The sequence below is a fragment of the Meriones unguiculatus genome, chromosome 18 (genome assembly GCF_030254825.1).
Source record: "Meriones unguiculatus strain TT.TT164.6M chromosome 18, Bangor_MerUng_6.1, whole genome shotgun sequence".
Lineage (NCBI taxonomy): Eukaryota > Metazoa > Chordata > Mammalia > Rodentia > Muridae > Meriones > Meriones unguiculatus.
In genome coordinates, this window is record NC_083365.1 from 23205358 (window position 1) to 23223833 (window position 18476).

Below are 18476 nucleotides of genomic sequence, written 5' to 3' on the forward strand. Positions count from 1 at the left end.
CAGTCCCCTCCGGAAGCATGTTTTAAAGATAAAGCCCACAATCTACGATATTCGTGTCTGTCCAGGGTAAATTATTGTCCAAGCTCCCCTGCCTGCCTACAGCTGCACCTGTCTAATGATGCTACGGCGTCCCCTGCTGGTCAGGAGGAGTACTGCAGGCAGTCCCTAGGAGGTTGAGCTGGGGGTGAGAGGGGCGTGCGCGATGATGCCTGCCTGTTAGGAAAACACCGGGTCTTCCCCAGCTTTAGATGTCTGAAGGGGCAAGAAGGCCAGTGCTTATGGAGCACATCTGGAGGCGCTAGAGACGTTGTAAACCGCGGAGAGGCTTCGGGGAGAGATGCCTTAGTTCTGGAAGGGTCTGGGGCTATAGAGCTCTGGTTGGCCTGGAACTCACTAGCTAGATCAAACTGGCTTCCAACTTGCATCTGTCTCCCTGCCTCTGTCTCCGGAAGTGCTCAGGCACTAAAGATACAAGATTCCACGCCCTCTTATTCTCGGAAGCAGAAGTAATTTTAGGAATTAGTCTTAAGTGCTTACAAGATGGTGGAATTGCCTCCTTGCAACTGGAAAACCACCTACATCTTTGGGGTAGGTGCCACACTCAGGATAAGGTGCACATAAATAACTTACCCAGGTCCCACACCAAAATGAGGGACCAGGACAACCCAGGGCCTCTGTCCCCAAAACTGTTTACACAGGCTCTATAGGGTCCTGGGGTCAGGGTTAAAATCCATCACTTCATTCTGAGAGGGCAGGGTGGACAATGAGGGCCCAGAGTTTGGGAGTCTCCCAAATGTTCGTTGACTGGCTGGCTGACTGGAGAAGAGTGTAGCAATTAGCAGCTGAGAGTAAGTGCTACAAAGTGTGCCGACAGGCCAGTGTGGTATTCCATGTAGGAACACACTCTCTTCTCCCTCTGGCTTTCCTTAGGGTGCTTCCATCACCAGAGCTGATCTCTTCCCACTGACCAAGGAGGCCCCTAGGTCTTAGGACCTCAGTCTGTCACCCTGAAGCCAGCCCAGCTCTGTATCATTCCCTACTTCCTTACAGTCACTTTCCCTCTTAATCTTCAGCTCACTCCAAACTCAGGTGAATTCAGCAGAGCCTGGGCAAGGCAGCTCAGAACCCACGGTCTTGCTCAGATTGAAATGGACAACAGTCGCTGTGGTCCAGAGGACAGTCTCTGTAAGTCTGTCTGCGTCTGCAGAGACTCACCTCTGAGCTTCGAGTGGTAACCTGCTTCTGAGGACGCAACCACCTTGACAAGGTGGAAACGGAAGCAGCCATCTCCAGCCTGGGTGGCTGGAGTCACGACCTTGAATGATCAGGTACATCATTCACTCCTCTCCAGTAAGGCAGGTTCTCTCATGTTTCATGACATCCCTACTTTGTAGTTGGGGAAATTAAGGAGCAGCTAGACTTAAGTAAAGGTGGAATAAACAAAATGAGTGAGAGGAATAAAAGTGAAAGAGAGGTTCAAAGAAGAAACAGCTTTCACCACACGCACACGCACGCGCGCGCACACCCACACACTCATGAGAAGGGGGGGAGAGAGAGAGAGAGAGAGAGAGCGCGCCTAGGGAAGCTGGGAATGTAGCTCAGACAGTAAAGTGCTAGGTTGAGTGCCAGTATTGCATGAAACTGGGCATGTATTCAGGAGGTGAAAGCAGAAACGTCAGAAGTTCCAGGCCATCCTCCACACTTAGGGAGTTCCAGGCCGGCTCCTGTCTCCATTTGGGTTTCCCTTGGAGAACCAGGCAAACAAACAAAAGGTCCACACAAAGGAATGCAAACTCCACAGTAGATCCTGTGCTCTGGCCAACCTTCAGCTCTTGGCTGAGTTGTGATCTCTTTGCGGGCTTCCTTTGGTGACTGTTGGCCAGCAGTGTCCCCCTGTAGGACGGCTTCATGCCCTGCTGCCTCTTGAGATGTTCATACTACTTTTTGCTGGGTGGGGCAGATGTCCTGCTTGTTAGAGGACACCTAACCCGACCTAGGAAAGAGATGGCTGCTGGTGAGGGGCTGTTTGGATGCCGACAAACAGGCCCTGGGCAAGCCTCTTAGCACCAGGACGTACCTTCAATGCTGTCCTAATTTTCAAAAAAGAATCTTGAATTATAAGGAAAAAAAAAAGTAACTTGTTTCTCTAGTTCTTTTATATACAGCTTTGAGAATGTTAAAAAAAAGATCCAAAGCGAAACAAGGATTTGTGTGTTTTTTCAAAGGGAGAGGCTGTGTTGTTTACACAGTCTCAGTCAGGGGTAGCTGATGCTAGCCTGTCCTTTCATTCAGCTGAAGAGGACCCATGGCAGTCCAAAAGATTCTTCTGCCTGGACAGACAAACTTTTTTGGGTGGAGAGACAACCCACCTGTGCAAGATTCAACTTCGTTTGCTCTTACAAACTCATTTCTGAATGCCTGGTTTAGACATGTGTCCAGTCTTTATATTTTTCTTTGAATGAGTTGTTACATCTACCCTTATTAATTATTATTAATAAGTTTCCTTATTATTAATTACATCTACTTATTATTAATAAGTTTTTATTTTTAATAAAAATATGACAATGATTTTAACAAAAACCTGATCGAAACTTAATTTTCTTAAATAATACATCTCAACAGGGTTCCTATAATTTGTCTCCAGCCAGTTACACAGGAGAGGCAGACATGAGATACAAATTTTGCCAAGCAGGAAGTGGTCACTTTCATTTTTGTTTTGTTTTTGACCAGGGTTTTTCTATATAGTTCAGGCAGGTTTTAAACTTGCACCCCCGACCCTCATCTCCCAAGGGCTGGGATTATAGGCACATGCCACCATGCCTGGCTCATGACTAGGCTTTTCATTTTTTTAAAATGGAATTTATTTTTATTTATGTGTATGAGTATTTTGTCTGCGTGTGTGTATGCGTGTGTTCATGTACCATCACATGCATTGCTTGCTGTCCTCAGAAGCCAGAAGAGGACGTTGGATCCCTGGAACTGAAGTTACTGACAGCTGTGAATCGCCATATGGGTGCAGGAAACTGAATCCAGATCCTCTGCTAGAGCAGAGCGTGGCTCGATAGCCCATGCCTGTGTTTTGAGCCGTCACACTTTCCATGTGCTCCTCCTAAGGAGGCAGGACCATAGTTGTGGGCCGGCGTGTGTAGCAGTCATGGCCAGCCATCTGGCCCACCCCACACACCCGGAAGTCTCCTTCTGGCCAGGTGACTGAAGCCATTGATGTTATCGACATCAGGTACCGCCACTTTGACTGTGCCCAGGTGTATCAGGATGGGAAGGGTTGGGAGTGGCCCTCAGGAGACACTCAGATGGGGAAGCTCCAGGAGCTCTTCACCTTCAACAAGCTGTGGGGCACACCTCACAATTAAGAGCCTGGTGAGAGGAGCCTGCCGGAAGGCACTCACCACCTGCAGCTCTGCCACCTGGACCTCTGCCTCATTCACTGGCCGGCAGGCTTCAAGCCTGGGCCTCGTTATTTCCCATTGGATGCATCAGGAAACATGAGTTCAGGTGACACGGATTTTGTGGACACGTGGCCCGCCGTGGGTCAACTAGTGGATGAAGGTTTAGTGAAAACGACTGGTGCCTCCAGCTTCATCTGTCCGTGGATTGGGAGGTTCTCAAACAAACCTGCCTTGAGATACAAGCCTGTGGTTAGCCAGCTCGAGGGCCGCCTGTGCCTAAGCCGGGAGAAGATTCAGTGCTGCCGTTCTGAAGGCGTTGAGGTGATGCGAACAGTCAGTCCTCTTGGTTCTCCTGACAGGCCCTGGGCCAAGCCTGAAGACCCTTCTCTCCTGGAGGATCCCAGGACCAAGGCAATTGCAGCCAAATACAATGAAACAACAGCTCGAGGGCTGACCCTGTTCCCCATACCAGGGAGCTTGGTGGTGGCCCCACATCTGTGACACCAGCACACATTGCTGAGAACTTAAAGGTCTTTGATTTCCAGCTGCGCAGTGAGGGTGAGGCTGCTCAGCTGGAACAGGAACTGAGGGGAGGGTGTGCCTTGATGAGCTCTGCTGAAGGTGAGGATTACCCCTTCCACGCAGAAGTCTGAAGATGCAGATCCCTGCCCTTCCCCAAGCCACTGGGATCCTGCTTCATCTGTCCTTGGAAGTGTCCTGTGGTCTGTGTCTCTCTGAACTGGGTAAGAGGCCGCGTGCGAAGGAAGGCGAATAACACCTAGAAGGGTAAAAAACAAATTCTTCCTGGAAGCTTCGATATGGAATTCAGTCCTCTGAGTACACTGATGTTTGGCTCCTGACCCAGAGGTTTAAAAGAATGAATTTTAAAAATCTCACTTTTGAAAGATTGGTTTTACTTAAGATTATGAACGTTTTGCCTGCCTGCAGGCATGTACCCTGAGTATGTGCCTATCAGATCCCCTGGAACTGGGGTTAAGGATGGTTGTGAGGAGGCTCTTGGGAGTCTGTGGGGGTGACTCCTGGCATCGAGGTATATGGAGCCTGAAATTGCCACCACCTGTAGCCAGGCAGGACTTCCGGAAGAGGGATGGGGTTACCAACCCACCCACAAAACCTTCAACCCAAAATTTTTCCTGCAACAAGAAGTGCAGGAATAAACGTGGGGCCGAGATTGAGGGAATGCTAAACCAATAACTGGCCCAACTTGAGACCCCTCCCATGGGAGAAAGCCAACCCCTGACACTATTAGTGATACTCCGATAGGCTTGCAGATGGGCATCTAGCATAGCTGTCTTCTGGGAGTCTTCATCCAGCAGCCGATGGAAACAGGTGCAGAGACCCACAGCCAAACATTAGACAGAGCTCAGGGAGTCTTGGGGAAGAGTCTTGGGGAAAGACTGAGGGAGCTGGAGGGACACCACAAGAAGACCTACAGAATAAACTAACCTGGGCCCATGGGGGCTCACACAGTCTGAATCACCAACCAAAGAGCATGCATGGGCTAGACTTGGCCCCTTGTACATATGTATCAGATGTACAGCTTGGTCTTCATATGGGTCTCCTAGGAACTGGAGCAGGGGCTGTCTCTGACTCTGTTGCCTGCCTTTAGATTACTTCTCCCTAGCTGGGCTGCCTTGTCTGGCCTCAGTGGGAAAGGATGTGCCTAATCCTGCTGTGACTGGATATGCTGCGGCAGGTTGGTACCCATGGGGGGGGGCTTCCTCTTCTCTGGGGAGAAGAGGAGAGAATGGGTGGAAGGGGTGTGGAAGGGGGAGACTGGGAGGATAGGAGGGAGGGGCGGTCTGTGATTAAGATGTAAAGTGGATAAATAAAGTAATTAATGAACAACAACAAAACCACCGCCACTGCCACCAATACCACCACTGCCACCAATACCACCACCATACTCAGCATCCCTTCCCCCCTTTTTGTGTGTTAACTTGGTGCAAGCTACAGTTACAGAGAGGAAGGAGCCTCAGTTGAGGAAATGCCTCCATGAGATCCAGCTGTAGGGCATTTGCTCAGTGATTTATCAATGCGGGAGGACCCAGCCCATGGTGGATGGTGCCAGCACTGGGATGGTGGTCCTGGGTACTATAAGAAAGCAGGCTGAGCAAGCTACTTGAAGCAAGCCAAATGTCTATAAGCAGCACCCTCGATGGCCTCTGCATCAGGCCCCTGCCTCTAGGTTCCAGCCTCTAGGAGTTCCTGTTCTGACTCCCCCAAGTGAAGGTCTATGATCTGGGAATGTAAGCCAAACAAGCCCTTTCCTCCCCAACTTGTTTTTTTGGTCGTGGTGTTTTCATCCCAGCAACAGAAACCCTAAGACGCTGGCCTAGAACCCATTCTGGAGTCAGGCTGTGATTGAATTTACTATCTACCTTCCTACTTTAGTTTCCCTGGCTCTGGAATTATAGACATTTGTGACCAAACTCAGTTCTGCCTTCTTTCTCCACACCACAGATGGGGTAGAGTACAATACAAAATATAAATATGATTGTCAGGGTTTGCTTAAAACTTTCTTATCAAGAAACTTCTCTCTGGATTTATTTATGTTTGGTTTTTCCCTTCCTTCCTTCCTTCCTTCCTTCCTTCCTTCCTTCCTTCCTTCCTTCCTCTCTCTCTCTCTCTCTCTCTCTCTCTCTCTCTCTCTCTTTCATCACTCTCTACATGTACAGGTACATACCTTGGGGCTGTGTGTCATGTTTCTCTTCAGTATTCCTCTTTCTAAACCCTGGTTATTAAATCTAAAGCATGCATATGCTCTTACCTCTATTTTAAGTTCTGCTAAAGCTTCACTGTAACTCTGAGATGGAATTGTTTTCTGTGGTGCATTCAGGGACTGGGCTTTATTTGAATGGAGATTCTTAAGCAGGGAACTCCTTAGTGTACTGGTGTTCATTTTGGTTGCATTTCTCTGATGCACACACACAGATACTCAGACACACACAGAGAGACACAGAGACATATGGACAGGCACACAGACACATACAAACACACACATAGACATACACACACATACACAAAAACACAGAGACATACATACAGACACCCACCCACCCACACACCACCTGACCTTCCTGACAGGGCCACTGGTTTCCTCTTCGAGATCTTTACTCTGGATAGTCCTTTGGTCTGAAACACTGTGTTTCTGAAATTTTGGGTGTCTGGTCCTATTCCTTTTCAGGGGAAGCTCTTCTGACCACCATTTAAAGAGGTTCCTGTCACTGCCACTGTAAACCTTCTCAGTTGTCTTTACAGTATTATCTGAAGTTCTGCTTCTCACTTCTTTTGATTGTTTCCTCCCCATTTTTTACCCCAAGTTCAAGGAAACCAGGATCTTAGTGCGTCTTACACACTGCTGTATCTCTAGACCCTAAGTGTGCCTGGCACAGGCTAACAAGGCACTCACCAAAGACCTGTTGCAAGATTGAATACTTGCCCTCACAAAGGCCCAGGCTTCAACTTGGCTTTCAACAGAGCAGGACCTAGAACCCTGGCCTCCTAAGTCAGTCTGGAGGTGGAATTAGACTGGACTTTCACGTTTAAAAAAGATGTTATTTATTTATTTAATACAGCATTCTGCCTGGATGTATACCTGTGCACCAGAAGAGGACACTAGATCTCACTATAGATGGATATAGGCCACATTGTCATTGCTGGGACTTGAACTTAGATCTTTTGGAAGAACAGCCAGTGTTCTTAACCTCTGAAGCATTTCTCCAGCCCCTTCATCACTCTCTTGAGAGCTGGGGGTTGGCCTTTATGGGGAGTTCACCTTTATTATTTGACCTGGGACAGGGATGAGGCTCAGTGTTCAAGTATTTATTTGCCTACCATACACAAGGCCCGGGGTTCTAGGACTGCAAAAATAAACACTTATTGTTTGGGAATGGCAGTGGAAATAAGAATGTGTGGTGGAAATAAGAATGTTACCCATAAGCCCATAGATTTGTCACCAATCTATGGTTTAGTCACCAGGGAGTGGCACTATTTGAAAAGGGTTAGAAGGATGAAGAGGTATGGCCCTGCTGGAAGAGGCGTGTCACTGGGGGTGGGCTTTGAGGTTTTCAAATGCCGGTGCCAAGCCCAGAGTCTCTCTCTGCTAAAGCATCACGATGTAGAATTCTCAGCACCGTGTCTGTCTGAATGTAGCCATGCTCTTCACCATGACTGAAAAAAAAGTATCAGCTCAGGACCTCCAAGACTAAGTCCCCAGCACAGAAGAGATTTATTTGTCCCAGGGGGACAGGAAACGGGGGGGGGGGGAGGGAGGAAGGAAGGGAGAGAGAGAAGGGATTGTGGATGCCGGGGGGGGGGGGGGGGGGGAAGGGGAGGGAACAAGGGTTCTTTGTCTTGGAGGAGAACAAAGGACTACCTGTGGTTACAGAGGGGACAGATGTGACCCGTAGGCAAATGGCAATTTATAAAGGTAAAATGGGAAACCCCATGTTAGGATGAGGTGTTTAATTTTAATTGGGTATGCTAATTAGGTGAGTCAAAGGGGACTTTTGATTGCTGGACTTCAATACTTTGATAGCTGGACTTTGGTAGTCAGCCTCAGGAGGAGGAGGAAATGGCCATATAAGGGAGTGGACCTTGGTGGCTAGCTTTAGGAATGTAATCTGGAGGTTTTCAGCAAGGCAGAGGGATTAGGGGAGAAGGACAAGGCCTGGGAGCTGGCCGGAATTGCTTCAATGGTGATTATGGGACTAATCTCTGAAAGTGTAAGCAAGCCACCCCTCCCCCATCCCCAAAAGAGCTATATGCGCTCTTTTATAAGAGTTGTCTTGGTCATGGTGTTTCCTCACAGCAATAGAACAGTGACTAGGACAAATGGCTAAAGTTTACTTAGCACTTCTATGTACTAGACAAATATTCTCTACTTCAAAATATATCTGCTCTTCACAGCCATATTGTGAAAGAGGTACTTAAAATGCGGAGACTAACTGGGCGCGGTGGTGCACAACTCTAATCCTAGCACTCAGGAAGGCAGAGGCAGGTGGATCTCTGTGAGTTCGAGGCCAGTCTGGTCTACAATGTGAATCCAGACCAGCCAAGGCTACACAGAGAAACCCTGTCTTGAAAAAGAAAAAAAAAAAGAAAAGAGGAAACGGGGGCAGTGGATTCTTGGATAACTTGTATGTTTCTATCGAGTCTTTCTTTTGCTCTCGTTCCTCCCCACAGCTTAGGGTGACGCTTGACGTGACAGCCCAAATTCCCAAAGAGACGTTCGTCATCCTGGACACGCCGTGGAAGTGGCGATAAGGGACGGACGTCCAAGAGCGCAGGCGCAGGGCAGCCGGGGGGGGGGGGGGAAGGATTGGCGGAGGGACCGCCGTTAGAGCGGAAGCCCCGCCCAGCGCGGGCGGGACTTCCGCCTGTAACTGCTTGCGGCTTCTGCCGACAGAGTCGGGACCTGCGGAGATCGGGATGGTGTTGCTCGAGAGCGAGCAGGTACCAGCGGCTCCGGAGGGCCGGGGACTCTAGCGAGTGGGGTCAGCTCGGGTCGCGGTTCTCCCTTTGTGGGCGGGCCAGGGCCGTGAGGGCGAGGAGCGGAGGCTGCCTAACGGGGCCTGTTGTGTTGCAGTTCCTGACGGAGCTGACCCGACTCTTCCAGAAGTGCAGGTCGTCGGGCAGCGTGTTCATCACCCTGAAGAAGTGTAAGCAGCCCCTGGGGCCCCGCGGGAGAACGGCTGGGAGGGGGCGGCCCGGAGGCTGCCTGCTGGGCGGGGGGGGGGGGCGACTCCAGCCTCCCAGCACCCGCCGCCTCCATAGCTGAGGGACGCGGCCTTGCAAGTGTGGCTGGTGCGTTCCCCGGCACCTGCTCACCGTGACAGTGGTTCCCGAAGTGTCAGAGGCCCACGTTCTGTCAGGCGGCCCTGTCCCTGTTTCATTGGTGAGATCGAGTGTGCCTTGGGGTCGCAGTGCTTGGCCATGGCAGGCGAGAACAGTGATGGATTGGGTCAGCCCTGTAACCCTATGGTTTTCACTTTGGACCCAGACGCAGCTCCTGTGGTGGTGTTCACCTGAATGGATTTTTTTTTAAACGCAGATGACGGTCGCACCAAACCCACTCCACGGAAGAGTTCTGTGGAGGGCCCCGAGCCCTCAGAAAACAAGTGTCTGTTACGAGCCACGGATGGGAAAAGGAAGATCAGCACCGTGGTGAGCTGGAGTCTTTTCTTCCTGCTTTGTTTTCTTTTGAGGCGGCCAGGCCGTGAACTCAATCTTCTCCCAAATGGCCCCGGTATGGGCGAAATCTATTCCACTGTTAGCTAGTAGAATGGACATTTTTTTTTTTTTTTTAAATAGGTCTTGCTGTATAGCTCAGGCTGACTTTGAACTTGTGATCTAAGAAGATCACAGCAGGAGCTTCAGCCTGGGGCCACAGAGGTCTGTTATCAACTGAGATAGATAACAGTGATGAATTTCGAGCACCTGTAGATTGAATCCAGGCCCCTCAGTTTTTGAGCCTCACCACCCGCTTCCTACACTGTAAAACACTGGGGAGAGCCATATCTGGATTAGGTCCCCTTCCATCTCATTTTGGTCTGTCACTCCCAGGCTGTTTGGGGATCAGGATCTTCTTTTTGGTGGAGGGGGTCTGTTTGTTTGAGATGAGGTCCCATGTAACTCAGGTTCATTATGTAGCCCAGAATGGACTTGAATTCGTAACTCTGTTTGTTGCCTCTGTCTCCAAAGTGATAAGTGTGCACCGCTTTCTCAGTTACTATTTTTTGTAGGACAGATTATCAACAATAAACTGTTGAAACAGAAAGTAGAGGCCAAATGTTGTTCTGCTGTAATTTCTGTGGAAATGAGTACCTGGGTCCATTCTCTTAGTAGTTGATGTGAAGAGTGATTGATGTATTTCCTTTCTGTACTGGGACTTAAGTAAACAATTTCTGGGTATTAGACGATTATTTTTAAGCTGATTTTCCCCTTGTTTTTGTGGTTCACTTGGCAGACATGTAGCTACAGGTTAGGCTTGGTACTCTAGAGGCTATAGTTGCGAACCACTGTCTTGGTTTTTTTTTGTGTGTAGCCCTGGCTGTTTTGGAACAGAGATTCAGCTGCCTCTGTCTCCCAAGTGCTGGGATCACAGGTGTCCACCTCCGTGCCTGTTGAACCATGGTCTTTATGAGAGGGTGAATATGGCAAAACAAAGATTCCCTGGATTCAGAGTGAATACGTGTTAATTCTACAGAGATCCTGTGATCATGGTAGCACAGGGCACTCAGGAAACTGCTGTCAATAATTGATATCTTCCTCCGAGTTACCTTGAGTTTTAAAGTAAGGCAAGTTTATGTGGCTGTTACAGTTGGCTGCCATGAATATGAAACTGAGGTTCTTTCCTTGGTACCTCTTTTATGGCAGCATAAGCTTTTATGCTTATGTCAGTCTGAATCAATAGAAGACACTTTTTTTGTTTGAGACAGTTCTTTGCTTCTCTCTTCCAGTCTGGCCTGGAACTCATTATCCTCCAGGCCAAGCCTTCTGAATGCTGGATTCCAGGCCATGCTCAGCTGAGGGAGTAGTTTTAATGTATTTTGCATAAGAAAACCAACACTGATAAATTCTTTGTCTCTCAGAATCTAAGGGAAAAAAATTAGGGACATCAGTTGAAGGAAATTTTTTTTTTTCACCTTAAATTTAGAGGCTGTGTTGCCACAAGATCTTCCCATCTGTGCCTCACAGGTGCTGGGATTAGAATGCAGAGTTGGCTTATCTGAGGGATTTTTAAAGTGAATAGGTTTGGTGGGAGCCCCCTTCTACCTTCCTAATCTGGTGCAGTTCCCAAGTGGAAGAAGATGTAGCACAGAGTTGCTCTGTTTGTTCTTGAGAGTAGGGAGGGGTACACAGTGACCCCTGGGGTTGGGGGAGGATATGTAAAGATTAGGTAATTGTCTGTGTTTCTTTTTGAGATAGGGTCTCTGTGCTGTCCTGCAACTTGCTCTGTAGACCAGGCTGGCCTAGAACGCACAGAGATCCTCCTGCTTCTGCCTCCAGAGTGCACGCCTGGCCTAGGTGCTGCATTTTGAGATCCATTCTGGGTGAATTAGGTGGTATCTACATCTATTAAAAGAGATGCCCTTTTTCCTTTCCAGGTGAGTTCCAAAGAAGTGAATAAGTTTCAGATGGTAAGTTCTGTTCGCCTCGTGTTCACCGTTCCTCCTTGAGGCGAGTGGGCTCTGCTCAGGGTGGGGCCATTGCTTCACTGCTTGCCTGTGGTGTTTTATGAATATTGTCCAGCAGTGCTTTTTGTCTTTTTTTTTTTTTTTTCAGATCTGAGGACCGAACCCAGGGCCTTGGGCTTGCTAGGCAAACACTCTACCACTGAGCTAAATCCCCAACCCCCAAGCAGTGCTTTTCTTCCTTTCAGTTTTTTTTTTTTTTTTTGATTTTCAAGACGTGTTTCTCTGTGTAGCCCTGGCTGTCTAGAACTTGCTCTGTAGACCAGGTTTTTCTTTTTTCTTTTCTTCTTTTTTTTTTTTTTTTGTAATTTTTTCGAGACAGGGTTTCTCTGTGTAGTGTTGGCTGGATTCACTTTATAGACCAGGCTGGGCTTGAACTCACAGAGCTGTGCCTACCTCTGCCTCCTCGAGCACTGGGTTTACAGGCATGCACCACTGTACCTAGTTCCTTTGTTTTTAAGTCTAGTTTTTCCTTAAACTTCAGATATACTCTGTAATACTGTTGAATAAGAAGTTGCCTTCAGTTTTCCCTTTTTGCTTAAAAAGAAAACCCTGCAGCTCCCTGTGGAGGAGTGTCTCAGGAGCTGCTGAAGGAGTAAAGGCTTTCCGTGGCATACCAGTTCCCAGTACAGATGTCCCGTGGTGTCCCAGTAGGCTCTCTCCTGCCAGCTACTCTTAAGTCAACTGTAGAAAAGTCAGCAGCTTCCCCAGTTTGTACTTTTTCTTGCTAAGGCTATGTTCTGGCTTTCAGGCCTATTCAAATCTACTGAGAGCTAACATGGACGGGCTGAAGAAGAGGGACAAGAAGAACAAGAGCAAGAAGACCAAACCAGCACAGTGACAGCCATGGCCGTTACCAACGAGCCACCAAAGTGTGGTCTTCCTTTGTGTGCTGCTTTTGGCACCTCCTGTATGTACCTGTTTTCATGTAAGGGTCCTTTAAGAGAGAAGAGTTTGGGATGGTCTTAGGGAGTTGTGCTAAGAAGCTACTTTATTTTAGGTCTGCATCGTATGGCTGGATGTTCTTAGGTTCCAGCCTTAACATCTAGTCATCCTGAAGAGCAGTGCATCATTAAGCCCAACCACACTGGCTGCTTCTTTGCCTACATATTTACAACAGTAACTACTGACTCTAGAATGATAGTTACTCAGTTACTTGCCTTGTCTTTGAGATTACTGTAATAGAAATCTGACAGTTTTATTAAAAGTTATATTATCCTACAAGTGGTTTTTTAAACTTAGTTATATAATTTAAAAAATATTTTAAAAATTATGTTTAGTTTCTTTGTATGTGTACACCTTTGCTCTGTGCCACAGCAACAACTTGAATGATTGTTTCTCTCCTACCACATGTGTCTGGGATTGAACTGAAGGTTGTTGGGCTTGGCTGCAAGTATCTTTATTGCAGAGAGATCCGCCTGGACCTTACTAATCTTATCATGATTCCTTCAGCAAAGCTGAGTTCTCAGAGGCCAAACGTGAGTTCACTTAATAACATTAGGAGATTAGAGAATCATCAAGAATAAAAGATTCTGCCTGGTGTGGTGGTATAAGCCTATATATAACTCAGTGGTCTGGAGGCAGGCTAATTTTGAGTTCGAGGCCAGCCTGGGATGTATAGTGAGACCCTGTTCTGCATTCCTACCCCCAACTAAAGAGGCAAAGAAGATTACAAGGGCTGATTTTTTATATCTATGTCTTTTTATCTACTGGGAAAATGTAAATGTTAGGACATTTTCATGTGCTTAGTGTTTAGGATCAAGGGAAAAACGAAACTGTTCTCTTCTCCAGCTCCATCTAACCTCTAGTGTTGGCAGAACTGCAACACAGCAGATATATATAAAAGCATTTATTGTATCAAAAAGATAAATTTACAACACACACGAAAAACCAACAAAGCTCAGCTTTGTGGGACAGCTTATAGAATTTAAAGTTAAACCAGGCGTGGTGGTGCATGCCTATAATCCCAGTGCTTGGGGAGGCGGAGACAGATGGATAGCTGTGAGTTCGAGGCCAGCCTGGTCTACAAAGCAAGTCCAGGACAGCCAAGAGAAACCTTCTCTCACACCGCCCCCCCCCCCCCCAATATTTAAAGTTAAAATGAATTGAATGCATAACATTCCATTATTCCAGTAGGAGCTCCTGTCCATTTGAACAATGCAGCAACCATTCTTTAGGGTCAAAACAGGATTCTGTAGTAGTCATCTCTGTAGCTGTACAGGAACAAGACCGATACCCTGCAAAGGAAGGGGCAGATAGACCCGACTCAGTCAGCCAACATAGTTGCTAGCTTTTTTTTTTCCTGTTTTGATTTTATTTATTCTTTATATATTATTCTGTCTGTGCACCAAATCTCCCTAGAGATGGTTGTGAGCCATGAAATGGTTGCTGAGAATTGAACTCGGGACCTTTGGAAGAACAGCCAGTGTTCTTAACCTCTGAGCCATCTCTCCAGCCTGCTAGCTTTGTTTTAATTATGAATATGATGGGAGACTGATCACTGGAAAAAGTGTGTAAGTTTTCTTGGAGCTGTGCCTGACAGTTCACAATTAAGGTCTCACTTAGAAGGTTGGCATTCACCACCAGCTTCCCTGACGTGCTTTAAGTTACCCATTGGCACGGATGATTAACATACACAGCAAAGGCAGTCACTTTTAAAAAATGTCTTTTGCTTTTTTGTGACAGGGTCTTGTGTGACCCAGACTGGCTTCAAACTTGTTTATAAGGCTGAGGATGATCTTAGACTCTTGATCTGTCCCAACTTCCCAAGTGCTAGGGGCTTGGGAGATGGCTCAGCTGGTAAAGTGCCAAACAAGCACTGAGTTTGGATCCCTAGAACAGATATTGAAAAGCTGGGCAGAGCGGCGCATGCTTGTAACTGCAGCTTTGGGTGGGGTGGAGATAGGTGGGTCCCTGAAGCTCATTGGCCAGTCAGCCTAGCTCATTGACGAGCTTAAGGGTCAGACAGACACACCCTGTGTCAAAAAGGAACGGTGGGGAGCGACTCCATATGCCGTACACATTAGCCTCTAGCCCCACATGAAAAAGCCAACATACTTTTGGTACCTGGATGAACAACATACTTGGGACAGCTGCACTGCAGCCCACAGTGCCTTCACTGATAAGATCCTCACTGGCTCAGTCTGAGAGGACTAAGGCTGTCAGTCACACTTCTGAATTGCCAACCCTCATCAAGATACACATGACACGCAGACCCCTTCCCTGAATTTTAACTACATGTAGCCTGCTGTAACTTACTTCTTTTCAACTTTGATGTTATAAATTTCATCACAGACGAGTTTGAGGTATCTTTGCTTTGGCAGGCGTGACAGCAGCTGCTTCACAGTTATGTTAAATGCCTGCTCGTCAGCATCCCACTAGGAGAGAGCAGAGCAGATGTGACAGCAGAGATTCAGGGTTACTGCCTGACCTTTTCTGGGTCAGAAGAGTTGCTTAGGGGGACACTTTGGGCTCTTTGAAGCATCAGTTTTCAAGACCACAGGTGTCTAGTTAGAGGGTGCTTAACCTTGGCATAGCCCAGGTGTGCTAATGTGACTTTAGATTGCCTTCCTTGGGGTTTATTGTGTAAGGTAGAGATTGTTGCCTTTAATGTCTACTCATTGGAGTGGATCAAAAGTCAGCAAACTGCTATGGTGGTGTATGCTTATTTGTTTGATCAATAGGTAATGATGAAACAGGGACTTAATCTGTAGCATTTTCTGGCCCTGAACTGAGGACTCTCCTGCTTTCAGTTCTTAGTAGCAGTTTACTTATTTTTAATCTGTGACTAAACATGGAAAGACAAAAACGTTATTTGGTATGAAATATTTAAAATGATATTAAATATTCATATATTAATCATATATTAAATGATATGAAATTACCTGTAGCCTGTCATCTCTATTCCTGGGAGCCCAAGAGGACTACTGTATTTCAAGTCCAGCTTGGCCCATGTGTTGGTTGGTTTTTGTTAATGACAAAAACTAATCTGAAAAGAGGGACCCTCAAAAGAAAAACTGGCTCCAGTACATTGGCCCCGGGGCATATTCTTGATTAGGGCTTCCTGTGGGAGGACCTAGCTCACTGTGGGGTGGGGCTGCCCTGGGCAGGTAGGCCTGGGCTCTGCCACCAACCCAGCCAGTAGCAGCATTCCTCTGGTTCCTTCCTGCCTTGGACTTCCTATCTTGGCTTCCCTCAGTAATGGACTCTAGCCTGTAAGAGGTGATAAGCCTCTCCTTCCCCACTTGTGTTTGGTCAGTGTTTTATCACAGCTACAGAAAGCAAACTAGGACAGGCTACCTGGTAAGATTATGTTTCACAAAAATATGTAATAAAAATCACCTGTAGTTGTGATTACTAGCTTGGGAAACTTCAATTTTTTAAAAACTGGAAAAAAAAAGTATAAAAGTATAGACCTGTAAACAAACAAACCAACGTAGCTTGCTGTTCTTTTACAGCAGAATCTGTGTAGTTGTGCTTTCCTAGCTGGGAAGGTTTGCTTGGGAAACACATGGTACTATGGGTAAGAACCTACATTATGCTAGTCTGCTAGGCTCAAGCCCTGGCTCTGAGCCTTTGTGGCTGTGTGCTTCTGATTCGGGAATGCCTGTAACACATATTAAGAGAAGGGCCAATGTTGCTAGCTAAAATCCTGATGCTAAGGAAGTTTAAGATCTTTTACTAGTTTTCTTTTGACAAGACTGTGAAAGTCACAATGCAGAACAGTTCCCATTGCTTACCTCTAATGACAAAAACTGCAGGATTGTTTCTTTGGGTAGGTCCACCTGTTAATATACAGAAATGTACGTAATGTACTGAGAAGTCTAAGCTGCACACACTGACTACGGACTGTGGTGTCGCCGTGCGATGATAGGAACGGAGCTTCTGTGAACTTTCTTCTCTGTGCGCATTGAAGGCTCAAGGTTCATATTGGAATTACTCTCAGCCCCTCTTCCATCTTATTCGAGGCAGAGTCTCAGTGAAACCCAGAGCTGGCTGTGTGCTGCGTCAGCTAGCCGGCTTGCTGTGGCCATCTGAGGGCTCTATTTATGTAGGTGTTGGGAACCTGAGCTCTAGTCCTCATGCTTGCATGGCAAGTGCTTTAACCATGTCAACATCTTCCCACCCCTAAAGCCCCTAAGTGGATTGTGAACTAACAAGCACTTGAGGCTGCACATGCAGATCTCACATCCAGACCTCAGAGGTGCGGTGCTGCCTGGCGTGCTTAGGAAGGCCTGGACATGAGTGTGGCCATAAGAAAAGAGAAAGAGGAGAAACACACACAAACGACTTTTCTCCCTGGCTCCTTCTAGCTTTAGGCTGCCTATAACCCACCTCAGGAACAGCCACCCTAGGCAGTGCAGACAGATGTTATTTTCAAATTGTTAAAGAAAGTGACTTACAGCCAAAATTTCAATTTCACTGCTCTTCTGATGTAAATTGGCAAGGGTAGTCTGAAGTCGGGTTTGTACCTAATAAGAAAATGGAGTTCAGGGCATGTTAAACTGAGCCATCTTATTTCTTATTTCAGAAAACAGGGTGACAAAGCTAGGGCTTAGAAAGGTTTCCAAACAGAACATAAAGATCTGTTCTTGATATATGTTGAAGGGAGTTGGAGGTTGAGGTAGAAATTGATTTTAGGTCTTGCTTTGTTGCCCAGGTTGGCCTCAAACTTGTGGTCTTCCCAAGCAGCTGAGATTACAGGTGTGGTGCTCTTAACAGTTAAGCTGTGGTGGAGCAGCCTTTAATCCCAGCTCGTGGGAGGCAGATACAGGTGCATCTCTGTGAGTTCTAGGCTAGTCTGGTTTACAGAGTGAGTTCCAGGGCAGCCAGGGCTACACAGAGAAATCCTGTCTTGAGAAACCAAAGCAAAACAACAACAAACAAACGCTCTTAACATCGTCTCCCATTAGTGTCATGGCACACCCTTACCACTCAGATCAACACATTTAACTGTCAACCGTCTTTTGTTCTCTTACCTGCACAGTGCTCCTGCTTCTAAGGTTACACAAGTGGTCTTAGCACATGCACACAGCAGATCCTGGGACTATGTACAGAGCCACTCACTCCTGTGACTGGCCTAACATAGTCTTATTTAGAAGAGAAACATTTCACATGTCACTTCGGCTGCCACGGGAGACAGATCAGATGGATCATCTGTTGACAGCTGCTGCTGTCACACTAACATCTTTGGGGGACAGATGGGTTGAATTATGGCACCAGAGATGTTCTATTGGCCAGATCTTCAGAGGCCACCAGTTTAGCAAAGGGGGAAGAAATCTTTATATTCCTTCCTGTCGCTTTCTTTTCTGTAGCTCTTATTAGAAAGCCAAGGACAGGGGACTGGAGAAATGGCTCAGTGGTTAAGAGCACTCGCTACTCTTCCAGAGGACCCAGATTTAGTTCCAGCATCCACACAGTCACTCAAAAGCATCTGCAACTCAAGATCCAGGGAATCGAATGCCCTCTCCTGGCCTGCAAGGGCATGAGGCATAAGTATGGTGGACAGACATACATTCCGGCAAAACACCCATATACATAAAAGCAAGCAAAAAAAAAAAAAAGACAAGGAAAGGAAGATGTGATGTACCTGAGTCTCATAACGCCTCCTGGTGCTGGCTGACAGCTTTTCTGGAGATATAACACTCACAGTGGGGACTACTGTTGTTCCGTGGATTTCAAACAAACCTGCGGCAAAGAGTTTCGTGTTACAGTCTGTATCTGGGCCCAGTTTCTAGAACACACCATAAAAAGCTGTTTATTACTGTACATATGGTTGTTATTCTAGGAGACAGATCATGTCTGGGTCTTATGTCTCTTTGAGATGGAGTCTTGTTTTAAATATTTATAG

At 47.0% G+C, this 18476-nt stretch overlaps 2 protein-coding genes and 1 pseudogene across 5 annotated transcripts in view; 2 read left to right on the forward strand and 1 right to left on the reverse strand.

Annotated features, from left to right (window-relative positions):
• The first annotated feature begins 540 nt into the window (after positions 1 to 540).
• Positions 541 to 4060, forward strand: LOC110543850 (aldo-keto reductase family 1 member B1-like; annotated as a pseudogene).
• A 4669-nt stretch (positions 4061 to 8729) lies between these two features.
• On the forward strand, positions 8730 to 12850 carry Srp14 (signal recognition particle 14). Its single transcript, XM_060371589.1, has 5 exons — positions 8730 to 8885; positions 9019 to 9091; positions 9484 to 9596; positions 11540 to 11572; positions 12378 to 12850. Exons 1-5 carry the CDS (start codon positions 8862 to 8864, stop codon positions 12465 to 12467), a joined length of 333 nt encoding a protein of 110 aa, XP_060227572.1. The 5' UTR covers positions 8730 to 8861; the 3' UTR covers positions 12468 to 12850.
• Positions 12851 to 13460: 610 nt separating this feature from the next.
• The window catches only part of Eif2ak4 (eukaryotic translation initiation factor 2 alpha kinase 4), a 94852-nt gene continuing 89836 nt past the window's right edge, over positions 13461 to 18476 (reverse strand). For 3 of the 4 annotated variants that reach the window (XM_060371586.1, XM_060371587.1, XM_060371588.1), the window contains 5 exons: positions 18216 to 18313; positions 17029 to 17097; positions 16366 to 16410; positions 14885 to 15003; positions 13461 to 13863 (listed from right to left, as the gene is read on the reverse strand). In XM_060371586.1, coding sequence (XP_060227569.1) covers positions 13806 to 13863; positions 14885 to 15003; positions 16366 to 16410; positions 17029 to 17097; positions 18216 to 18313 — 389 coding nt within the window. In that variant the 3' untranslated portion in view covers positions 13461 to 13805. Of the gene's footprint in view, positions 13864 to 14884; positions 15004 to 16365; positions 16411 to 17028; positions 17098 to 18215; positions 18314 to 18476 lie in introns of those variants that run through there. The other variant, XR_009587363.1, reaches the window with a different exon arrangement.